The sequence below is a fragment of the Sarcophilus harrisii genome, chromosome 4, assembly GCF_902635505.1.
Source record: "Sarcophilus harrisii chromosome 4, mSarHar1.11, whole genome shotgun sequence".
Classification (NCBI taxonomy): domain Eukaryota; kingdom Metazoa; phylum Chordata; class Mammalia; order Dasyuromorphia; family Dasyuridae; genus Sarcophilus; species Sarcophilus harrisii.
Window position 1 is genome coordinate 335,818,481 of NC_045429.1, and position 26,174 is coordinate 335,844,654.

A 26,174-nucleotide genomic window follows, 5' to 3' on the forward strand; every position below is an offset into this window, starting at 1 on the left:
TTATGGAATATTGCCTGGAGAGACTTACATGAACTGATGCTGAGTGAAATGAGCAGGACCAGGAGATCATTATATACTTCAACAACAAGACTATATGATGATCAATTCTGATGGACGTGGCCCTCTTCAACAATGAGATAAATCAAATCTGTTCCAATAGAGCATAATGAACTGAACCAGCTACACCCAGCGAAAGAATTCTGGGAGATGACTATGAACCTCTACATAGAATTCCCAATCCCTCTATTTTTGTCCGCCTGCATTTTTGATCTCCTTTATAGGCTAATTGTACACTATTTCAAAGTCTGACTCTTTTTATACAGCAAAATAACGATATGGACATGTATACTTATATTGTTTTTAACATATTTAACATGTATTAGTCAACTTGCCATTTAGGGTAAGGGGTGGGGGGAAGGAGGGAAAAAGTTGGAACAAAAGGTTTGGCAATTGTCAATCCTGAAAAATTACCTACGCATATATCTTGTAAATAAAAAGCTATAATAAAAAAAATTCACAGTCCCAGTCTCTAAGTTAAGTTGGCAAAAAAAGGTTTATTTGATGCTGAGAATTCAGTGGGCTAGATTTTAGATTGGAAATAGCAAAGCCCTGAAAGACAGAGAACAACTTTATCAAGTCTTCTATAGCCTAGGATTAAGCAGTACTTGTTGATTTTATGATCAGGGGCTAAGAAATAATCTCCAAATGAATGAAGAATGGTGGGCTAGGGAGTAGTCACCATTAATTAATTAATTAAGGGTAGTCTCTTAAATTTGATTATCAGAGGAATTTCCCGAGGTTAGAAGCTATCTGGCAAAGGAGTGGTCAGAATCAAGAGAGGTTCCTGTAATGTCCCGGCTAGCTTTCTGGAGGTCCTCCAGAAGGGCCTTGGTCTCAGCAGGATAGACACCACAAGAATGGACAAGAATAGAGTCCAAAATCATTATTGTCTCTTACACAGTCTGTGTCTGTCATAGTTTGACCCAGTCTCCCTCAGCAGTCTGCCAGTCTGTCAGTCTGATTTCTGTCTGACTTCCTGTCCCCAGTTCTTATATACCCTATTACAATTACATCATTATAGCATACTGAATATGTGTATACTAGAGAATTATTATATCACCATGCTAAGTACTAAATATATGTAAACTAGATAATCACTATCTCATCAATTCCTCTGAGTGTGTTAACACTTTGTTTCAAGTATACTCCTTCAAGTATACTTCTCTAGCGCTGGCTCTCTACAGTTTCCTGAGAGAGACAAAGCCAGAAGATTTAGGATTTCCTGACTCATTGCCAGAGCAGAAGGCTCCTAAAAATCAGGGGACCAAAGAATCCTATTATATCACTTTAATGTAGAAGCTGCTAAATCTTGTGTCATCCTGATTGTGGCTCCACCATTCTTGAATTGTTTCTTATTGTGTGTTTGTAATATTTTCTCCTTGATCTGGGAGTTCTGAAATTTGGCTATAATATTCCCCAAAGTTTTCATTTTGGGATCTTTTTTAGGAGGTAATCGGTGGATTCTTTCAATTTCTATATTACTGTCTGGTTTTAGAATATCAGGACAGTTTTCCTTTATAATTTCTTGAAAGATGATGCTCTTTAGCTCTTTTTTTTTGATTATGACTTTCAGGTAGGCCAGGTAGATCTCTCCTGGATCTATTTTCTATGCCAGTTGTTTTTTCAATGAGATATTTCATATTTTTTCTATTTTTTTGGTTTTGTTTTATTGTACTTTGATTTCTCATAAAGTCATTAGCTTTCATTTGCTCAATTCTATTTTTGAAGGAATTATTTTCCTTAGGGAGCTTTTGTTACCTCCTTTCCCAAATGGCCTTTAAGGCATCATTCCCCTCATTACAAATGCATTTTTGTATTTCCTCTTGTACCTCTTTCAATTCTTTCTCTTATTTTTCTTTTATGTTTCTTATTTGATTTTCAAAGTCCCTTTTGAGCTGTTCCATGGCCTGACACCAATTCTAATTTTTCTTGGAGGTTTTGGATGTAGGAGCTTTGACTGTTATCATTTCTGAGTATGTGTTTTGATCTTCCTTGTCACCTTAATAACTTTCAATAGTCAGACATTTTTTTTTTTGTTTTTTTTGTTTTTTGTTTTCTGCTCATTTTCCTAGTTTTTTATGCTTCTTTTAACTCTTTGTTAAATCAGGGCTCTGTTTCCAGGTGGAGAGTGCACTGTCCCAAGCTTCAGGGGTTTTGTGCAGTTCTTTTCAGAAATCCTTCTAGGAATCTAAGCTGGAATTGTTAGGTGTGTCCCCATCCCACTGTAGCTGTAACATCTAATGTCCTGGCTCAGGCTGGGGCTCTGCTGATCGGGGCTGCTCTACGACTTGTACACCAGACTTCCATCCCCATTGCCATAGGCCTTCTCCACTGACCTCTGAATCCTCCCTGTTGTCTCTAGCACTGCTGCTGATTCAGAGGTCCCTCCTTGCTGATGCTGGGGTCTGGTTGGAGCTAGGGTCAGGCCAAGCCTGTGCTGGGATTGTGTTCTGGGCTCCCACTCTGGTTCCTTCCAGGACCTCTTTGATGTCTCTGGACTGAGAGATCTGGAAGCCACCAAGATTGCTACTGATTCAGAGGTTGGGCAGGGCTCAGTGTGGGTATGGGGCTGAGGCTGCACTAGCACGCTATATACTGGGACTGTACATTGAACTTCCACTCTGATGTCACAGACCTTTTCTGCTGAGCTTCTAAATTGCCTTCAGCTAGAAAATGTTCTACTCCATCTTGTTGGGTATTCTGATGCACTAAAAATTTTTTAGAGTCACTATTTAAAGAAATTTGGAGCAGTTTTGGGGGAGAGGTTGGGTATTTACTCTACCATCTTGGCTCCACTTCTTTGAAGTTTTCATTTTTAACAAAAAGACAAAACAAAAACAGTTTTTGCCTTCTATTAAAGGAAAAGAGCAGGTTCACAGGTAATTGAAAATAAAATACACTCACATACAATATGCATACAAATACAAACACAAAGTTAACAGAAGTTATTTCAGGGTTAGGGGAAGCACTAGTATCTTGGGGGTTGGATAGTGGGATGGATTTCAGAAAAGATCTCTCTTATGGAATTAAATATTATGAATACTTGACCTAAGTTTTGATGGAAAATAGGACTCCAAGAGGGTAGCTAGAAGGTTCAGTGGATAGGGGATTGAATCTGAAGTCAGGAAGTCCTGAATTCCAATCCAGCCACAGGCACTGACTGTGTGTTCATGGACAAACCACTTAGCCCCGTTTGCCTCAGTTTCCTCATTTGTAAAATGAGCTGGAGAAGGAAATGGCAAATAACTCCACAGTCTTTTCTAAGAACACCCCAAATAGGGTCATGAAAAATCAGATATAACTAAAAAAGGGATTCTAAGAGGAGTAGATGAGGAGTGTATGCTTTCCAGATATGGAGAACAGTTTGTGCAAAAATACATGTCATATATGTCCAGAGTATATGAAGACATTTATAAAATGCTTATCGTGTGTCAGGCATTGTGCTAAGCACTTTACAAACATCTCTTTGATCATCACCTCAAGGAGGTTGGTAATATTATTATGTCTATTTTATAACTGAGCAAACTGAGGCAAACCTATGTGTATGTAGTAAGTCCAATCTGGAGCTAGACTGTATAAGACCTTTTATAAAGAGCTGTGTTTTATTCTAGAGGCAAAGTGGAATCATAGGAGTGGAGTGGAGAATAGAAGAATATATTTTTGTAATTGTGCTTTGATTACTGTGAGGAGGATAGACTAGATGGAGTGGTTTTAGATAAGAAGACCAACCAGGAGGCTGTGCTGATAGTCCAGGTATAAGGTAATGCAGGTCTTACCAGGCTTGGTGAGTAAAGAGAAGATAATGGATGTGAAATGTGTTGCCAAGCCCGTGGAATTCAGCAACTTATCAGGTTTGTGGGGTGAGGGAGATTGAAGAATTGAGGACAGCATCTAAGTGTCATACCTGGCTAACCTGAAAGATGGTAAAAATAAGCAACTTCAGCAGAAGGGTGGGTTTTATGGGAAATATTAATAAACTCTGTTTGCACATGTAGATTTTGAACTAAGTACAGGATAATGACTGACATTAGCTGTCATTTATTTAGCACTATAAGGTTTACAAAGCTCTTTAAATATATTATCTTGTTCAAAGCCCTTTAAATATATCTTATCTCATTTGATCCTCACAAAAACTATTATTATAATTTCCATTTTATAAATGAATATATTAAGATTTATTAAGTGACTTGTCCCAAATCACACATTTAATAAGTGTCTATAAGTCAGACATTGAATTCAGATGTTCTTGACCTTAAGCCTAGCCTTATACCCATTATATTACCTAGCTAACTTCTAAAATGTACAATAGATCAATTGTTCACAAAGTGTAGTTCATGGATCTCTAGAGGTCCCCAATATCTTTTTAGGTGGTTTGCCAGATCAAGACTATTTTCGTAATATTAAGATGTTGTTTGTCTATAATGCTATTTTCGTAATATTAAGATGTTGTTTGTCTATAATGCTCCTCCCTTTTCCAACTATATATCTGTATGAGACTGGATTTTCTTCATATACTTCATTCAGAACAATATATCAAACAGATTGAATATAGAAGCAAAAATGAGAATTCATCTGACTTCTATTAATCCAGACATTAAAGAAAATCACAGAAATATATAAAACAATGTCATTCCTCTGAATTTTCTTGCTTTAGAAAATATTTTTCATAAAATAATTTATTTATGTTAACATGTAATGGATTTGTTATTGTTTTTCAATAAATTATTAAATGTTTCAAAAATTTATGAGTATTAGCTCATAATACAGTAAATACCAATAGATCTAATCCACATAAATAAAAGGTCTTTGGAGTCCATAGTAATTTTTAAGGGTATAAAGGTGTTAAGAAACCAAAAAGTTTGAGAACTGCTATAATAGGCATATGTGTAGCTATAGGACCAGAGCACAGGAGAGAGACTAGGGTAGGATAAATAGATCTGAGAATCATTTAAATAGAGATGGTCACAGAATACATGGGAGTTGATAATGTCTCTCAGAGAGACAGAGAGAGACGGAGAGAGAGAGAGAGAGAGAGAGAGAGAGAGAGAGAGAGAGAGAGAGAGAGAGAGAGAGAGAGAGAGAGAGAGAGAGAGAGAGAGAGAAAGAGAGAGAGAGAGAGAGAGAGAGAGAGAGAGAGAGAGAGAGAGAGAGAATATCTAGAGGGAAAAGAAAAGAGGGTCCCAGATAGAGAAGAGGGATATACGCACAATTAGTGGGGAATGATATGAATTATGATGCAGTAACGGAAACTAAGAAAGAGCAGATAAATTGGTGAACCAAGAAAGCAGCTTCTCTCTGTCCCTGCCATTCTGTGTTTCTGTCTCTGTCTGTCTGTCTGTCTCTGTCTTTCTTCTCTATGTCTCTCTGTCTTTGTCTCTCTCTCTCTCACACACACACATACAAATGGTAACTAGCATTTACATAGTCCTTTAAGGTTTGCAAAGTGCTTTGCATATGATCTTCATTTACTCTTTACGACATCCCTGTAAAGAAGGTTTTTTTTTTTATCTTCCTATATTACAATTAAAGAAACTGAGGCACACAGAGTGTAAATGACTTGCCTTTGTTAGTAAACATCTGAGGCATAATTTTAACTTTGCCTCTAAGTCCACTGCTCTCATCTCCTGAGGTATCTAGCTGCCCCCCCCCAAATCCCCGAATAGAGTTCTTGAAGGAAAGGATAGTAAATAGTGCCAAATGATGACTGGAAGAGCAGTTTAGATGAGTGATGAGGCTAGACGCTGGCTTTCAAAGGGTTAATTAGTAAGTGAGATTAGAAAAAGCAGAAAATGAATGTAAACAGTTTTTTTTAATAGAGTTTTGGCTGTGAAAGGGAAGAAAGTTATGGGATAACAGCTTGATCATGAGAAATAGTAATACATATGTACAAGATATATTACATAGTCTATGGAAAGTATATTTGCTTATTTAGTTTGCTGTGTCACAGTACATATTTTGTTGGGGCTAAATTTTATTTTATTTTTTGGTACCAACCTGTGGTTTCATTACTATGGCAAAACTCCCAGTACAGAAAATCCCTGAACCAATGTAAATCAGCAATTGTCTGTATCTTAAGTGCCCTCTGAATTATTACTTGACTAATAGTCACAAAACCAGTATTTACCAGAGCCGGAGCTTGAACAAGGTCTTTCTGCAACAACCATGGAGACTTCATGTGTCAGTGCTTGGTATACATAAGGAGGTGCAGGTCTCTTGTTATAATCCTCTGATGATCCTGGCCTCTAGGGATTTTTAAACCATAATGTTTAAGTGACTTGTTCAGGGCCACACAGTAAGTGTTTGAGGCCAGATTTGAATTCATGAAGATAAATTTTCCTGATTTTAGATCTAGCACTCTATCGTGCCACCTACTTGTATTAATACCATTTAATTAATCTTAAAATATGGTTTAGCATAGGTTTAACATCAATTTGACTCAGGAAGAGAAACATTTTCTGGAAATTAAGTGAGGTTTTTAGGGAAAACAGCTGGTTGGGCAATAATTCTTACCCCTTGGTGACTATAAATTGTCCCATATCTTTATTGCTACTAGGTTTCTGAAGAATTCATTATGCTAATCCATTAATCTCCCAGCTCCTTAATTGTTTTTTTCTCAAAGTTGTCCACACCAATGGATTTCTGCCATTTTTCATCACTTGTCTTGGAGATTAAAGTCTGGTGACATGTTGACATACAGGAATCTCAAGCTCCAGTGCCTTTCAGAAACTCCAGCATTGAGGCTACGCGGAAAAGTGACTCTTAAAAGAGGTGAACAATGAAGTCAGCATTGTGGTTTGTGTAAGTGAAGAGAAACCTCACGGGCTTCCTGATAAATCTTGCATGCCAATTAATCTTAAGCATTTACTAAAATAAGAACCACTCTGTTTTTGAACCTGTGACCTTAAAACATCTATAGAAATGTCTCTTGACTTTCCTCCCTTCCTCCTTCTCTCCCTCCATCTCTCCCTTCTCTCCCTCCCTCCCTCCATCCTGTCTCCCTTCTTGCCTCCCCTCCTTCCTCCCCCTCTCTCTTCCTTCCTTCCTTCTTTCCTTCCTTCCTTCCTTCCTTCCTTCCTTCCTTCCTTCCTTCTTCCTTCCTTCCTTCCTTCCTTCCTTCTTTCCTTCTTCCTTCCTTCCTTCCTTCCTTCTTTCCTTCCTTCCTTCCTTCCTTCCTTCTTTCCTTCCTTCCTTCTTTCCTTCCTTCCTTCCTTCCTTCCTTCCTTCCTTCCTTCCTTCCTTCCTTCCTTCTTTCCTTCCTTCCTTCCTTCCTTCCTTCCTTCCTCCTTTCCCTCCCTTCTTCCCTCCTCCCTTCATTCCTCCCTCCTTCCCTCCCTTCTTTCTCTTTCTCTTCCTACTTCTTTCCTTCCTTCATTCTTCCATCCCTCCCTCCCTTCCTCTTTCTCTCTCTTTTTTCCTCTCTTTTCCTTTCCTCCCCCTTCCCCTCTCTGTCTCTTGACTCTCTGTTTTTCTTTATGTCTCTGTTTCTTTTTTCTTTCCTTCTTTCATCTTATGCCAGTCTTTATCATCTCCTGACTGAATCATGGACTTTTCTGCTTCTAGCCTTTTCTCTCTTCAGCTTGAATATTGCTAGCAACTTTTATTTTCTTTTTATACAGTAGTAGACTAAACTTTTTAGTCTTAGGACCTCTTTATAGTCTTAAAAATTAATGAAGGCTCTCTAATGACCTTTTATTTATATGGGCTATATTTACTAAAATTTGCCATATCTGAAATTAAAACAGATTTTAAAAATTTTTATTCATTTAAAGTAGCAATAATAAACCCAACACATGTTCACATAAGTAAAATAGTTTTATGAAAAACATATTTCCTAAAACATGGTGAGGAGTAACATTATTTTATATATTTTTGCACATCTAATGTCTAGCTTTAAAAAGATACCTGGGTTCTCATATCTGCTTCTGCATTCAATATGCCATTATGGTTGAAGAACATGAAGAAAACTGAGTCCCACACATATATGTAGTTGAAAAAGGGAGGATTATTATGAAGGGAAAGAGTATTTTAATATTACTATAATTATAAAAACAGTTTTGACCTTGTAGACTCCCTGAAAGGATCTCAGGGATTCCTAAGGCTTTCCTGGTAACACTTGGAGAATCATTGCTATAGGGCATCAGTCTCCAAACTTTTTGATTGTGCACACTTAAGAGTCAATGAAGACAGCTAAGTGTCCAATGGACAGAATGCCTGGAGTCACAAAGGCTGATCTTCCCGAGTTCAAATTTGACCTCAGCACTATTTGTGTGATTATGGGCAAGCCACTTAACTGATTGCCTCAGTTTTCTCATTTGTAAAATGAGTTGGACAAGGAAATGGGAAATCATTTTAGGATCTTTGGGAGGAAAATGTCCATCAGAATTGATCATCATATAATCTTGTTATTGCCATGTAAATGTGTGGTGTTTTCTTCTTTAAAATATAATGGTCCTCTCTGAGCAGGTTTCTTGGGGAGTTTTTCTGGAGGCAGCCTTAGTTTTGTTAAAAGTAATAATCACTCCAAATGCAGCCAGGTAATAAAAGTTCAAACGTTTATTTTCTCCTTCCTTGGGCCTGGGTAGCTTTCTTAGAGACTTCAGCTTTCCTTGGTTCTGAGAGCTCTTGTTGCTAGTCTTTTGCCTCTAGCTCAACTCCTAATGTCTCCAGCTAGCACCAAAGTGAAAGTTGGAATGAATTTGACTTGCCTCCGAGTGAGGGCTTCTGGCTCTCAATCTCCCAGAGTGCTCTGTGTCTGTCCCAGAGTGCTCCTCTCCGACTCTTGGCAATAATTCCGAACTAACTGACCTGAGGCTCTAAGAGCTTCTTTATATATGATCTCCCAAAGGTTGACTCCTCCTCTGAGGGACGGATTAAGGGAGGTGTGAATTCACAAAGTTACAAAGTTAACTTTGTGAATCTCCCATACTTGTGAACTCCAATGAGTACTTAATTACATATTAGTGAGTTAGAGAATTTGCTAAGTACCATGCTAAATTAAATAATTATTGTCTCTATCAACTCTAATGAGTTAACACTTTGTAAGGATTCCAACATAAATGACCTCTTGGTTCTACTCACTTCACTCAGCATCAGTTCATGTAGGTCTCTCCAGGCCTTTCTGAAATCATCCTGCTGGTCATTTCTTACAGAACAATTATATTCCATAACATTCATATAGCATAATTTATTCAGCCATTCCTAACTGAGGGGCATCCATTCAGTTTCCTGTTTCTTGCCATTACAAAAAGGGCTGCCACAAACTTTTTGCACATGTGGGTTCTTTTTCCTCCTTTAAGATCTCTTTGGGATATAAGTCCCATAGAAACACTGCTGGGTCAAAGGGTATGCACATTTTGATAGCTCTTTGGGCATAGTTCCAAATTGCTCCCCAAAATAATTGGATCAGTTCACAACTCTACCAACAATGTATTAGTGTCCTAGTTTTCCTACATCTCCTCCAACATTCATCATTATCTTTTCCTGCAGGTAAGTTCTTTCAAAATTTCACAAGATTCTGTACCAAATGAAACAAGACACAGTGTCCTCATCCCAGATACTTGTCTCACTAGGAGACCACAAATCCATAGGCTGGCTCAGGACGGTGTGAATGGGAAGAATAGACTATTAAGTCCCTCTTGGGAGTGATACAAACACTCTGATGCAAGTATCAAAAGAGAGGGCTTTTTCCAAGACTGGTGTGAAAAGTCTGTATATTTTATATTTCTCCAGGAAGAAAAGAGAAATTCTGCCTATCAATGTCTTTTGTATGCACCATCAGTTCAAACTCAGTAATCTATTACAGTCATCTCTTCCATATCTAGACTTGCCCCATCATGGTTTGATACATCCCCAAGTTGGCAAAAGAAATTAAATGTCTATTTTAAGGGAATTTTGTAGAAGCCATAGATGACATAGAAAAGTTTAGAAACTCAGAAATGAATAAAAAAATGTATAACATTTTATGATATCAACATATTTTATCCTTTATTGCCATGATAATTTAGACTTCTCTGATATAAAGGAAGGACCAAAATATATGGATTTTCCAGATCATGGGGAGCCATATTGGTAACCTCAGTGATGTGGAAGGGATAACTGTAAAAGGCTTTCTGTCTTTAAGCAATATAAGTGGGAGGAAAACAGTTCCAAAAGACTTGCCAGTAGTCTTGCTAGGAAGAGAATGACCATGTTCCTCCATTCCATGTCATTATCCACTTAATTGATTCTAACATAAGTATGGGACACTGCATATATTTTCATATTTTTTGATGTATTGATGATTTGTGATGACTGTTTTTTCTCTTTTTCCAATGTTCCTTTTAGGATTTTCCTTGGTATAGGGGATGGATTTTTAAGTGGGAGATAGAGGGAAAATTAGAAAATGTAAAAATGAAATTTATTTTAAAAACACTTCATAATAGTCAGTCAATAAACATTTATTAAACATTTTCTTGGAATTCAGTATTGAGGCGAAAACATGCAAACAACATGAAAACAGGTTATATTGGAAATAACTAACAGAGGAAAAATACTAAAATTAAGAGGGATTGGGAAAGGCTTCCTGTAAAAGATGGAATTTTAATTGAAACTTGATTCCAGGAGGTAGAGATCAGAAGGGAGATCATTCTCATTTATGGGGGACAGTGAATGAAAATGGCCAGAGTCAAGAGTCTTGTTTGAAAAACCTCAAGGAAGGTAGTTTCATCCAATCACAGAGCAGGTGGAAGATTTGCGTGTACATGTAACTATAGTATAGAAGACTGGCAAGATAGCGGGGATAGGGATATGTTATGAAGGGATTTGATGCTGGAGGTGATGAAAAATTGCTGGAGTTTATTGAGTAGAGTCCTGACACGGTCAGTTCTGCATTTTAGGAAGATTATTTTGATAGCTTAGTGGGGGATAGGCTGAGTGTAGAGGGATTCATAGTAGGGAGCCCCTGGGCATTGGCAAAGTCAGAGAATAGGGGGTGTTTTTGAGAGACATTATGAGGACAAAAATCACAGGCCTTGGCAACATATTGATAAGGAGATTTAGAGAGAGTAAGTAATTGAAAATGACACCTGCATTGGGAGCCTTAGTGACTAGAAAAGGTTGATGCCAGCAATATGGAAATTTGGAAACAGGGAGGCTTTGGGAGAAAAGATAACTTTATTTTGGACATGTTAAATTTAATGTATTAGATCTGTGCCCTTTTCCTGGAAGTTACATTTTATATATTTTGTCTTAATTTTCTATATGTGTGTTTCTCCAAAATGACATTTTTATTTTGTTTTTGAGACTGGTTCTTCCAGTATCTTAACTCAAAAAGGGCAAGGTCTCCCACTGCATCCAGGGCCATCTTTACTTATTCTAATATATATCTGAACACTGGACCCAGATGGCACTGGAGGAAAAGTGAGGCGGGTGATTTTGTGAAGCCCAGCTTCATTTAAATCTAATTCGCTTGCATGTCATGGTATTACCTCTTTGATATCATGATCCTCTTTAAGAATGAAGGACAAATGGCTATTTCCAGGACTGATAATTCAGTAGCCACTCATGCTTGATTCTACTTTTGATTACCATGGAAATTTTTGTTTCTATCCTATGCTGGTCTGCCTAGTGGCTCTCCAGTCCTTGGGGTTCACCATATTGGTGCCAGATACCTGGCTTTAGATCACCTCAGGTCAAAACTCTAGACTTCAAGAAATCCTATTTAGTAGAAAGAACTACAGTTTTTGCCTGTTTACAGTAGAATGTAGTCTCCTTGAGGAGTGGGTTATTGTATTTTTATTGTCATTATATTCCCTGAACCTTCCACAGTTCTTGATACATGGTAGGAATCTAAAAAAAATGTCTGTTGAATTGTATTGAAAGCCCATAAAAGGTTTAAAAAATTCTCAAGTTCAAATGGTATTGCTTGTAAGAAACAATTTATTGAAAAAGAATAAAGGTCACCCCGATTATACTTATAATTTTACTTCTATGACTAAAAGTAGAGTTATTTGAAAAGCTCCCTTTTCCCCCCAAGCCTTTCAAGACTTGCCAAGACTTGGAATTTTATCTTTATGAATGAGACTTTCTGTGCTCCATTTCTCTTAACATTATCAGAGCCTCTTTGATAACCTGTTAGGCTGATCTCTGATGAACATTTTTTATTTTTGATGAGACAACAATTCCATCAACTAGCTCTTCAACAATGGTTTTATAGAGAAAAGTTTTTGTTGATTCTGTGAATGAAAGGAAATGAAAGTTAGTGTTTATGTGATACAAACACTCTGATACAAGTATCAAAAGACATGTCTTTGTCCAAGACTGAAGTGAAAAGTCTGTATATTTTATATTTATTAAATTTTTAAGCAGAAAATTCAGTTAATTTGATTTTTAGTTATTTTATAGAAAGATGTCAGAACTATAAGTAAGGTAGATCAAAGCTTCATTCTAGGGAATTTAAGTTTAGAGGGTAATTAGAATATTTGGAGTTCTGGAAATAACTGAACTTAGCACCTACTTAGCAAGAAAAAAATTAAGAAAAATTACAATCTGTCAAACTGCCTACTTCCTTCCTCCAGAAGCCACCCTCCCCCCAGGTAAGCTGTTCCCTGGCTATTTCCCACCTTGTGTAATGGGTTCTCCGACATGCTTTTTAGGGTGTATTTTATACCACTTCTCATGAGTATGTCCTACGCTATTAGTCCTGGCATGAAAATTACTGGTTTTAATTGCATAATAAATCAATTAATCCTTCAAAAATATTTATTAAGTGTCTATTGGCTTGTTTTGCACTAGATTCTGGATACAGTCTCTGCCTTCAAGGAATTTACATTTTATGGCTGGAGACAACATGAACCATGGAAAAATGAATGAATTTGGAGTCAGACACTATGAAATCAAATACTATCTTTGCTACCATGTGACTCTGGGCAAATCACTTAACTTTCCTGGGACTCAGTTTCCTTATTTGCAAAATCACATTTTGGATTAAATGATTTCAAAGATCCTCTCTATTTTTAAATCTATGATCCAATGATCATATGCATAGAAGTATAGTAAAAAATAAAGTAATTTTGGAAGGGGGCAGTAATATCTGGAAGGACCAGGAAAGCTTTCATCTAAAAGCTGGCATGCCCATAGGACTTTGAAGGAAACTAGGTATTCTAAAAGGTGGAGATGAAGAAGGAATATCTGAGTTCAACCTGAGCAAAAGTATGGAAGGGAGAGTTAGGCTATGCAAGTCACTTAACACTGCTTGCCTCAGTTTCCTCATCTGTAAAATAAGCTGAAGAAGGAAATGGCAAGTCATTCCAGTAACTTTGGCAAGAAAACCCCAAATGAAGTTATGGAGAGTCAGACATGACTGAAAAGACTTCAGCAGCTAAAGAAAAAGAAACAGCTGGGATGGGAACTAATTTTAAAACCAGACAATCATTTTAGATTGTGATTACTTTAAATTATGCAAGTTGGAAAGAATTTTGTCAGCATCTAAGTTGAATTTAATGAGGAAAAACAACTACTACAGCTACAAGGAATTTTATATTCTGTTATGGATGCACATATCATGTTGGAGAAATGATGAGGTATGGTAGAAAAATGTCCTGGATTAGAGGTAAAGTTCAAATCATGGGTTCTGCCATTTACTACATATATGATCTTGGACTCATTACTTCTAGCTCCAAATCCTGTTAGCAAGATTAAAAAACAAACTCCAACAAAGAGCAATTACATAAAAAGTACACAACAAAGATATTTGTTCAGCTAGGTGTGGCACCATAATGAACAGAACTTTGGGCCTGACGTTAGGAAGACTCCTCTTCCTGAGTTAAAGTCTAATCTCAGACACTTACTAGCTGTGTAACCCTTGGGAAGTCACTTAACCCCATTTCCCTCAGTTTCTTCATCTATAAAATGAGCTGGAGAAGGAAATGATGAATTGTTCCAGTATCTTTGCCAATAAACTCCCCAAATGGGGTCATGAAGAGTTAGACATAACTGAACAACAATAAAATACAGATGTTATCTTATAGTTAATAGGTTTAAGTTTCCATCTTCAGTCAGGTATTTCCATTTTGATCATAGGATTTACAAGAGGTTTTAGAAATTATCTAGTCCAATTTCTTCATTTTTCAGAGGAGCCAATTGAATCCTAGAGAAGTTAAATGATTTGTTCAAACTCATGTACGTAGTAAATATTAAAACTGGGACTTGAACCTAGAACTTTTGCCTCTAAAGCCAATGTCATTTAAATTCAACATGTCCAAAATTTACTTCATTATCTTCATTTGCAAATCAGCTTTCCTTCCCATTTTGCCTGTTATTACCATTGCTATTGTCTAAATCGGAGTCATTACAAAAAATTTTTTTTCAATTCCTCACTTGTGTTTTTTCATCTCCAATCAGTTCCCTTGTCTTATTATTTTAGCCTTTAGATCTATGGTGGTTATCTAGTTTGTTTAGTTCAACCATTTTACAAATGAAGAGTACCTCTGTACTGAGGTACAGAGATGTTAAGCGTCTTGCTTAAGGCAACACAGAAAATAAGTAGCAAAGTTAATATTCTAACTAGTTCCTGTGATTCCAGTGCAATACTCTTTTTACTATTCCATGATCTCCTGAAATTTTTATTGTATTCTCCTCTTTCCTTCGATTGGCTTTGCATCATGCTACCACAATCTTTTCTAGGCTATTTGTATGTAAGAAACATCTAAGGAGACCAAAATTGATTTTCAAGAAAGTCACTAGGCAGATGGTCAAACTCCCCCATATCTGTCCATAATCACAGAAAAAAAAATTCCTATGAGAGAGGGATTTCAAAAACAAAGAACAGAACATGGTCTATCTGTATAAACTAGTTTTAGAGGCAAAACATATAAGCAAAACGTCATTTTTAATGGATGAAACTAGTCCAGAAACTAGGTGTGGAAAGTATAAGAAATTCATCCTCAAGGGCGGGGGCACAGCAGGGAATACTTCTCCAAGTGTCAGAAGGAGGAAAATTAGAGTCAGCAGGCAGCAGAATAGGAGTGTGTATGTATGGGAACAGATAGTCACTTAATAGAATTCAAGATAGATGGGATCTACTTAGAAAGGCATAAAAGAATTGGGAGAGTATAATTCAGAGAAATGTAAAACATTTTAAAATTCCCTATGACTGGGAGGCAGGGTATGAAGTTCCTCAGGCTGAAAAGAGACAGTTGGTGGGAAGACAGATGTTCTCATACTCATCAAAGTAAGAATGAAGCCAAGGGGCAAATAGCAGAGCAAGAAAATTCAGCGTTCTCCCACTGTTCAGAAAATATGAGCTTAGGTGAAAGACAAATTAGCACGTAGTACACAGTAGTAAGACCGACTGATGAAGAAATGCCAATGATTCTTTAGCAACTAGGTGGCATAATGGACAGAACCATAGGCCTGGAGTCAGGAATACCTGAATTCCAATCCAGCCTCGTATATTTATTAACTGGGTGATCCTGGGCAAGTGACTTAACCCTGTTTGCCTAAGTTTCTTCATCTATAAAATGAGAATAATCACAGCACCTACTTTGTGGGATTGTTGTGAGAATCACATGAGATAATATTTTTGAAGAACCTAGCCGGTAGTAGATACCTAGTAAATGTTTGTTTCCTTCCTTCCTAATTATATATTGATCTTTCAAGTTTAATAAAACTTTTTATGTTTGCTCTGGACAAAAGATTTAAATACTAACAAAACCTCTTGTTTGTTCTGGACCAAAGTTTCAAATTTTATCTCCTCCCATCCCATCACCTAAATCTTGCTCTCTCATCATGAAACTTATTTACTTTATACTCATTTTCTTTAATTTATCCATTAAAACGATGTTTTGGTTATATGTTTCACCTCTAAAAACAACCATCCCCAAACACAGGAGCCATAACTAGCAATTTTGGTGCCCTACTTAAACACCCCAAAATTTCATTCAGACAAAATAAAAAAAAAGATATTTTCTAATCAACTTTTCAAGACAAATTCTGTTTTGAGGTTTGGGGAGAAAACTTAGATCTTAAGATTAAGGCTTGTTGGGGGCAGGAATGGACCTGTTCAGGGAAGATAGAATACTTAGGACATGGGTCTGTGGGTGAAGACCCAAGATACTCCTAGGAGCCTCCTTCTAGGTCACTTAAACTCTCTGAGTTTCAGTTACTTCATCTATAAAAAGTTGATAATACTTGTGGGGCGCTATGATTATCATCATTTTACATTTAGAGAAATGGAGGCAGACTTGTCTAGTAAGTGTCTGAGACTGGATTTGATCTCATGACTTCTGAACAACAATAATAACTAACATAAACCATCTGCTATCAGATACTATGCTAAATGGATTATTGCGAAAGCTCATACTTAATATGTAAATATAGTAATTGTCTAATTATAAATTTTCACTTCTACCTAATATATATAATCTCTCTTGAAAGAAATGTTCTCATGAGGGAAAATTCCTAGAGATGTTACTTACCTTTCTTAGCTCTGTTTTCAAGCCCAGCTCTAAAAAAGAAAAACAAGAACAAGAAACTTTTCATAATTGCTGAAATTCATTCCTAAAGAATCTTAAATCCCATTTCATTTTCATTTTTGAAAACTGCAAGTTGGATACTGAAGCATTAGTTTATTGCATATTTTTATTTACGCCTGCTCTGTATTTCTAATGTTTAGCACAGTTCATGGCACATAATAAGCTTTTGATAAATACTTCTTGACTTGACTTGAACTGGTTTAGTTTGCCCCCAATAAACAATCAAGTATTTACCCATAGGTTTAGGGTATGAGGGAAGATAAAGTAAAGATGCTGGATTGCTCTTGGAAATTCTTCTGTGTAGTTTGGCATCCTGGCAATTTGCTCCCCCCAGAATGGAGATAACCTTAGTCTGATTTGAATGAGATGCAAAAAAAGAGCAACCAGACAGAGAAATGCCTATTTCCTAATAATCTGCTTCTCTACTTACCCTCCCTCTTCATCTAGCAGGCGGCGATAAGTCTCGATTTCATTCTCCAGGCGAGTCTTGATGTCGAGAAGTTGCTTGTATTCTGTGCTCTGGTTCTCAGCTTCATCCCTGATCTGAATGAGCTGGGCCTCCAAGGAACTGATTTGGTTTTGGGTGTGTGAGAGTTGGGTTCCATACCCTGCTTCTGTCTCTGACAAGCTACCTTCCAGGGATTTTTTCTGATAGAAGGAAACCAATTATATAATGAAAGGAAAACACTGTGCTATGAGATAAACATCAAAATGCTTTATTTTCACTTTTAAAATAATTAGGAAGTCACTTTGATAATCACTTATTTGTTCTGTTCTGTTACCATCTTTCATGATTATATAAGACAATGAGTCACATCTTTTGCATTAACAAGAAATTTGTAGGTTGGGGAACTTTGGGATTCTGCTGCAGCATGATGAAGTGGAAAGAGCTTTATATTTAGAGACAAACGTCCCTTCTCAAATGCTTACTAGCCATGTGACCTTGGGCAGGGCCTCAGTTTCCTTATCTGTAAAACAGCAGAATTGGACCAGAAGTCCTCTAAAAACTGTTCTAGCTTTAAACTTATGACCCAATGTGCTGACTTACTATCTTTGTTGAGTGCTTTGTGAAAGTCTGTGTCCATTTATCTTTTGTGAAAAAAATCATACTCCTGAAAGCACAGGAAAAAAAAATCCTGCTCTTCCTCTTCAGGATGTTATGGAGTTCAAATCCAGCCTCAGATACTCACTAGTTGGACAAGTCCCTTTATCTTTATCTGATTCAGTTATAAAGTGGGGATAACTATAGCATTTACAGTGGGCATTAAAGGAGATAACATTTATAAAAAATTTAACACAGTGACTAGTATATAGCAAATGCTCAATAAACTCGTTTCCTCCTTCCCCTCCTTTATGGGATGTATATATGCTAGTTTTAATTCACGGGGATATTTTAATATTTTCCTGTTTATTCTAAGAAAACTAAGAAGTTTTCGGTGATATTTGTTTCTCTCCCTATGAAGTATTAGTTATGTATATAATTTAGATGTATTGCACTTCTGAGAGGACAAACATCATTTTAAAGTAATTTTTTGTTTTCTGAGCATTGGCACCTGAGACATGTGAGTGGATGCTTAACAAATGCTTGCAATTACCATCCTGATATCAATTGCAAATTTATGAGAGCAAAAAGATAAATTGATTTAAAACCATTGTTAGAGAAGTTAAAGTTACACATGCATTTTTAATATTTACTAAATTCACAAAAACAATTTATATAGATCAATTCTCCTTCAAGTAAGAGTGCATTTTTACCATTTCCCCAGAGATAACCCTGGTGGATTAATTATGAACACTGTTCAGTGTTTCCTTAACGCAGATATAATTTTGCACATTTATAATGTTGCATCCATTCATTCAAAATCTATCTATTGAATAGTTACTAAGTGAGGGGCAATAAGCCTTTTATTGTGATTTGTTTTCAGTCATGTACAACTCTCCATGACCCATGTGGGGTTTTCTTGGCATAGACATTGCAATGGTTTACTATTTTCTTCTCCAATTATTTTACAGATGAGGCAGCTGAGGCATACAGAGTTCAAGTCACTAAGGTCACACAGCTAGTAGGAGGTCAGATTTGAACTCAGTAAGATGAGTATTTTTGACTTTAAGCCCTGTGCTCTCTCCACTGTGCTACCTCACTGCCCTAGTTACTATTTCTTCATTCTTGAAGATGACTATGATATCATGATGATGCAAAACATGCAAATGAATTAAATTTATATGAAGCAGGGATGTGCAAAGTTACTCTTCCTGCAGAGCCATCTGGATCCAGTGGTAAGATATGGATCAGGACAACTGGAGATGACCTTGGATGCAGTGGGAGACTTTGGTCTTTTAAAGCTAAGGTCTTTAACAAATTTCAGTTTGACTGAGGCATCCCCCTCCCATTTCAGTAATTGAGAACAATTAGATGGTACAGTGGAAAGAGGCTTAACTGAAGTAAAAAAGACCTGAGTTAAAATCTGGCCTCAGTTGCTAACTAGTTGCGTGATCCTGGATAAGTCATATAATCTTTCTGTATCTCCAGTTTCCTCATCTGTAAAATGGAAATAATAATATCACCTACCTTCTAGGGTAATTGTGAGGACCAAATGAGATAATAACTATAAATCACTTAGAACAGTGCCTGGCATATAAATGCTATTTAAATGTTATCAAGACATTTAAAACCCTTTACAATCTGCCCTCCCCCTACATTCTTAGGCTCTTCCCCCCTCTTCCCCATCATCTATTCTTTGAACAGCTGCACCATTCCTCTCTCACACACTACATTCTAACATGCTAACTGCTGACTGAGCATTTTACCCTGGATTGGAACGTACTTCCCCCTCACTACCACCTTCTGACTGCTCTGGTTTCCTTCAAGACAGCTTAAATGTGTGCTTTTACAAGAGGTTTTTTCAGGTTCCTCCATGCTGCTCATGCTTTCCTCTCTGAGATACCCCCTCTTTATATATGGTGCCCCCAAAGTCTTGGTCTAGTTTTAAACCTCTGATTCCTTTTTAGCTTTAAGAGTTTAAATTGCACTAATTTTTTTGGGACACCCTCTGAATCTTGTACATGAAGGCTCTACCATGAGATTTCCAGCTCCTTGAAGTTAGGGACCTGTATCTTCTGCCTTTGTATCTCAAGGGCTTAACACAGGTCATATAGAATAGAGTATTGAATAGACATTGAGTAAATACTTGTTAGCTGACTGACAGATTTAATGATTGAGATGGCTTTGCAGTATCCCTAAGTAACCAGTGCCAGAGCTACCCTGATGGAGGCAGTTTTCCCATCAAGAGGTCCCTGAAGTGATGAAACCTCAAGTTTGGACCAAAAAATGAAAAGCTCTGCTAAGTACAAAGCTCAAAGCCTAGCTTTGTCTAGGCAACTTCACTGCTTAACAGTACCTGGTACACAAATGTTCCTTGACTGATGGATTATCTGTGTTGAACACAAGTTGTAGATGGAGAAATAATAATAGGTAGCATTCATTATGCCAGGCACTTTACAAATATTATCTCACACCAACCCTGTGAGGTAGGTTGCTATCATGATCTCCATTTTTCATTTGAGGAACCTGAGGTCATTAATTAAGTGTCTGAGAATGAATTTGAATCAGGGCTTTCTGGTACAGTGTTCTAACTACTGTATTACCTTGTTGCTTTTCATTTTTGTATTTTACCTACCAGAGCTAAGGCTGACTGTAGCTCAATTTCCAGGGTTTGTGAAGTCCGTTTCAGCTCTGATATCTCCGTCTTGGCAGAATTGGATTCATCATTGGCAAAGGAGATTTGCTGCTGTAGTACCTCACTCTGAAATGACATTGTCATGAAGCCGGTTGAGTGCTACCCACATGACAAAACTTGGCTTAATGACCTCGAGCAATCTCTGATTTACCTTGTCATTGAACCAAGTTTCAACATCTTTGCGGTTCTGCTCAGCCAGGGCTTCATACTGAGCTCTCATGTCATGCAGATATTTGGTAAGATCTGTCCCAGGAGCAGCATTCATTTCCACGTTCACGTCCGAACTTGTAGCTTTTTGTAGACCTTTCATTTCCTGAATTAAGAACAATTAATGTGTTATAGTAACCTGGTAAAAACAGGAATGTACCACAGAATCCACTTCATCCACAGCATGGTTTTTTTTTTTAATCTTATCAGATTGCTATCAAAAACTAAAGGAAAATATTTGAAAGGTGATGTTTATTTTGGTGTCTGGATATATGTATACCTCTGCATGGTTCTTCTTGAGATAAGCCACTTCCTCTGACAGGGTTTCAATTTGCATCTCTAGGTCTGTCTTGGCCAAAGTCAGGTCATCCAAGACTCTTCGTAGACCATTGATATCAGATTCCACACTCTGGCGGAGGGCCAGTTCAGTCTCATACCTTGAAAAAAAATGTTGACAATTTTTTTATTAAATCAGTCAATAAATATTTATTAAATTCCTCTGATATGCCAGACACTATATTAAGAGCTGGGGAAACAAAGAAAAGCAAAAGACAGTTTCTGTCTTTGAGGAACACAGTCTAATGGGGAAACAACATGCAAACAGCTATGTAGAAATAAGCTACATACAGAATAAATTAGAGATAACAAAAGAAGACATCATTTTGATATAAATTTTGTTTTACACTTTTAAAATTATAGTATTGGTAGAAATAGTTCTTAGAAATTAATTCAGTATTTTCTGAAGTTGGTTCTCAAGATTACAGATTTAGAGGCCATATAATTCAACCCCTTCATTTTACAATAAAAAGATTGAGACCCAGAGAGTGATTTCTTCATGGTCACACAATTACTGAGTAGTAGAGCTAAGTTTTGAATTCAGGCCCTCTGACTCTAATTCAGAGCTCTATCCATGGTGTCAGGTCATTTTCCCACTAAAAAGACTCCAATACTTTAGTACTTTAGCTATTTAATAGAACATGTATTCCTTGAGGTTTTGGGGTAAGGGGGCAGCTAGGTGACCCAATGAATAGAGTGGTGAGCCTAGAGTAAGGCCAATTCATCTTTCTAAGTTCAAATCCAACATCAGATACTTCCTAGCTATGTGACCCTGGGCAAGTCACTCAGTTTCCTCATTTGTAAAATGAGTTGGATAAAGAAAAGACAAATCACTTCAGTATCTTTTCCAAGAACACCACAGATGGAGTCATGAAGAGTTGGGCACAACTGAAATAGTTCAATGACAAAAGGGCAAAGGGTTATTTTTGTTTCTAATTTTTTTTGCAGTGCCTTGCACTTGCTACTAATAACTTTTTATCCAATTGAACTGAATTAAATTATAATTTTATTGAGAGGGGTAGATTTCAATCCCTCTGTTGCTTGGTAGATACTTTCAGGGTTTCTGCTATCAAAAATCTCCTCCTTCTAGGGCTGGGCCTGGTTATGAACCTAAGCTGTTTCTTCAGTCACAAACAGTCAATCATGGCACTAGTATTTAAAAGGATCTGCCAGAATTTGTGGTTTGGTGATGTCCTTTCTGAGAATGCCAAAGGCCACATCTTACAAACCTTAATGTGTTCTGTAAGTGTTAGTTATTATGTAGGATTCCTGTGAGCACCCTAGTGCCTTTATGTGAAATAAGATTCAGTAGTCATCATTTCCCAAGATTTCCCCTATTCCAATAGGTCTAAAGCACTGCTATAATATGTATTATAGGGCCTTTAGAGAAACAATTACTATTTACATATCTATTTTTCCCTATTAAGAATAGCTGTATTTTAGTGGAAATAGTTAAAAGGAGAAATTGAATCTGAAGACTTGTGACTTATGTTCGAGTTCTAGTTCAATTGCTTCTGAGCTATATAATGTGCAAATTATATCATTTCTCCAATGTTCAGCAAAGTGGATTACAGGCATGTAAATCAAAAACTGGAAAGAATCCCAGAAGGGATCTAGTTTAAATCCCCTCATTTCACAGATGAAGAAACTATGACCCATAAAAGTTAATTGACTTTCCTAAGACCACACAAGTGGTAGAGTGCTGGCACTGGAGTTGGGAGAACTTGAACTCAAATCTGACACTAGCTGTGTGTCCCTAGGCAAATTCTAACCTGCTTGTCTTAGTTTTCTCATTTGTAAAATGAAGAAAGTGACAAACCCTTCCTGTATTTCTGCCAAGAAACCCTCAAATAAAGTCATGAAGAATTGGACATGACTGAAATGACTCAATAACTTTTGACTCTGGATACTCTTAGATTCTCAGAGAATCCAGGTGCTTTTCCCCTCTGTCTTATGTTAAAATATTAAGGGGACCTTAAAAATAATTTAGTTTAACATCCTCCTTTTATAAATAAAGAAACTTAGAGAGATATGACTTGCCCAATTTCACACAGATAGTGAGTAGCAGAGCCAGGATTCCAATACCTCTAAATCAACTTTGGCATATCCTCTTTCTCCTCTATGAAGAAAATAACATTTATGCTTTCTATATAAGGGATACTTTGTGAGAGAATTTCTCTATGGACTAAAGCACTATATTTTGTTGCACAGTTGTGTCCAACTAACTCTTCATAACCCTATTTAGGTTTTTTTTTGCCATTTAATTTTCCAGCTCATTTTACAGATGAGGAAACTAAGGCAAACAGGGTTAAGTGATTTGCCCAGAGTCACACAGCTAGTAAGTTTCTGAATCCGAATTTAAAATCAGGTCTTCCTGACTCTATGCCCAGTACTCTATCCACTATACCACCCAGCTTCCCAAAGCACTATATGGTTTGTTATTTTTAGTGAGACTTGTATTCATATCAAGTTCTCTCCCCCTCCCACCAAGATCTTTACTTCTTACTTTAGTCTGAAGTCATCAGCCGCTAGTCTCACATTATCAACCTGGAGCATGATGTCAGTATTGCTCAAAGATGAATCCAAGATCTGGACATAAAAAAACATAATGAAATGTATGCTAAATTTCCCTGCGATAGAACCATAACAGATGGCAGGACACCCACTTCAAATGCCTTTTAAAGTAATATGCAAAATATCTAGTTTTTAAATAACAGCATTCATTCAACAAAGATTTTACATTTCTTTGTAAGAAATGCAATTTTGGGAAGTGACAAATCATAGCAGTTGATTACTAGTGAATCAAACTTTGGAATCTTGGAAATAATTCTATTTTTCCCTCCTAATGTGAATGGTATAAGAATAAAGAAATTAAAATAAATATTCACTATTATTTCTTAATACATGTTCCATTAATTACAGATTTAATTTTCTTTGGCAAAGATGGGCATGGTTATAAGATGCTCTAGGAACTGAGTCTATTGTTTTTAATGTAACTGCAAATCTTAGCAATAATGACATTTCTTACCTTTTGTTTGAGTTCTTCAATTATTTGGTAATATTCAGAGTAGTCCCGATTTTCTCCATGACTGGTACTGCCAGGTCCAAATTTCTTATACCATTCTTTAATTTTATATTCAAGTTCAGTGTTTGCTTCCTCTAAAGCTCGAACCTTATCTAGATAGATTGCCAGGCGGTCATTCAGATTTTGCATGGTGCCCTTTTCATTGCCAGAGAGAAGCCCATTTTCCCTTCCACCAAAAGTATATCCACCAAAGGTACCACTGAAGACTCCGCCTGAGGTACCACCAGGACCATGCTTTTTTCTTATGGATCCCCCTCTCCCTTGGCCAGAACTGAACTGCCAAAGACTTGACTTTTGGACAGAGTATGACATGATTCTTCCACTTCAACCCTCCTGAAGTAAATATCTCCAGTAACCTGTTCAGAGAGATATCAATTAATAGTCCTTTTATACAGGGTAAAGTGGGTGTTTCACTGTTGATACTTATCACTCAGAGGTTTTTTTGTTTTTTAATGACATCTGCACTCCTAGATTATTTTCATTAATTATTTGTTGAACCTTCTTCTGTATTTGTTTAAAGGTACTGAAGATGCCTCTGGGTGTTGCTTATCTCACTCTTAGAGGAATGAAGCTTGTATCTTGATGTGATTTCAGCCTTGCTAAGCATTTATTTTCTTCTATCATATTTCAGGCCCCCACACACATTTTCTCCTTTTTTGTGGCTGACTGATAATCATTTATTTTCCTTTGGAAACACATGGTAAATGGGTCATTCTCTTTCCCTCTTCCCCCACCTCCCCGTCTGATGGAACGATCTGATAGCCATTTTCAGGCTGCTTCAGAGATTACAAGGTGAGGTAATAGCATGGGGCAAATCCTCATCCTGTGTGGCATCTGAGGGTTCCCATGTGTTTTGATGAGATGAGAATTTAAAAACATATAACATGGAGGTTGGGTGTTAAGGATTTCAGCATGTCCCTGATTACTGTTGGAGCGCTTTAAATATATGTAAGAAGATGAGATCAGAATTGTGAAATCCCCTCAGAAGCCTGCAGTTACTTTAAAAGAAAAAAGACTAATGGTTCCTTAGAAAAATTGTAACAAAGTAGAGTTCTGGGTTTCAAGTCAGGAGGACTTGCATTCTAATCCTACCTGTGATACATATATACTGTCTGTGAGACCACTGGCAGGCCATTTCTCTTCTATAGAAGGCAACTTTGTAAGATTATTATTTAAATGTAACTTGCTCCAGTTCCTAGTAACTTGTTCCAGTGCCTAGAACAAAGTAGCCACTTAAAAAATCTTTCTTGGTTGATTGATATAATCATAGTTCTAGATATTCCAGTCCTAAAAAAGTAAGAAAGTTGAGGCAGAATGGATAGATAGATGGCTTGGAGCTAAAAATATCTTGATCTAGATTTTGCCTAGGATACTTATTAGGTGTGTAATCCTGGGCATCTCTCAGCTCTGGACATTTTCTCTGACTGTCCCTTGTGCTTGGAATGCTTTCTCTCTTCTAATGTACCTATTAATCTCCTTGGGTTCCTTTAAGTCCCACCTAAAATCCCTTCTTTTAATGAAAGTCTTCCCCATTCACTCTTAATTCTAGTGACTTCTTTCAAGATCTTTGTAATAAATTAATAGGTTGACATCAACATCACTTCTTTTTCTGGTGGTGTTAGCAAAGTCTCATACTCAGTGGGAATTATTTATATGTAACCAAATTTTGTGAGAGTCTGTGCTAATTCATTTTTTTCTTTTCTTTTTATTAAAGCTTTTTATTTTCAAAACATATGCATGGATAATTTTTCAACATTGACCCTTGCATAGCCTTGTGTTCTAATTTTTTCCCTCCTTTCCCCTACCTCCTCTCCTAGATTGCAAGCAATTCAATATATGTAATACATGTTAAAATATATGTTAAATTCAATATATACAAACATATTTATACAATTATCTTGCTGGTGCTAATTCTTTTTTTTAAATTTTATTGAAGTTTTATATTTACAAAGCATATGCATGGGTAATTTTTCCAGCATTGACTCTTGCATAATCTTTTGTTCCAAATTTTCTCCTCCTTCTCCCCACTCCCTCCCCTAGCTGGCAGGTAGCTAATACATGTTAAATATTGTTGAAATATGTTAGATCCAATATATGTATACATATTTATACATTATCTTCTTGTGGTGCTAATTTTTAAGGACTTCCTTTCATATACTTTAGTATACCTTCCATTCAGATTTGTTTCTTTGTTTAATCATCCTTCTTCCTAGATAAAGAAGAAAAAATAAGTTCAAT

General features: G+C 36.8%; 1 protein-coding gene across 1 annotated transcript; it reads right to left on the minus strand.

The window, feature by feature from the left end:
- Nucleotides 1-12,040: 12,040 nt before the first annotated feature.
- LOC100922568 (keratin, type I cytoskeletal 24-like) lies at nt 12,041-24,313 on the minus strand. The gene is made up of 8 exons (XM_012548331.2): nt 23,880-24,313; nt 23,358-23,440; nt 20,796-20,952; nt 20,460-20,621; nt 20,249-20,374; nt 17,002-17,219; nt 16,515-16,543; nt 12,041-12,272 (listed from the first exon to the last, which is right to left on the minus strand). Exons 1-8 carry the CDS (start codon nt 24,246-24,248, stop codon nt 12,172-12,174), a joined length of 1,245 nt encoding a protein of 414 aa, XP_012403785.2. The 5' UTR covers nt 24,249-24,313; the 3' UTR covers nt 12,041-12,171.
- Nucleotides 24,314-26,174: the final 1,861 nt, after the last annotated feature.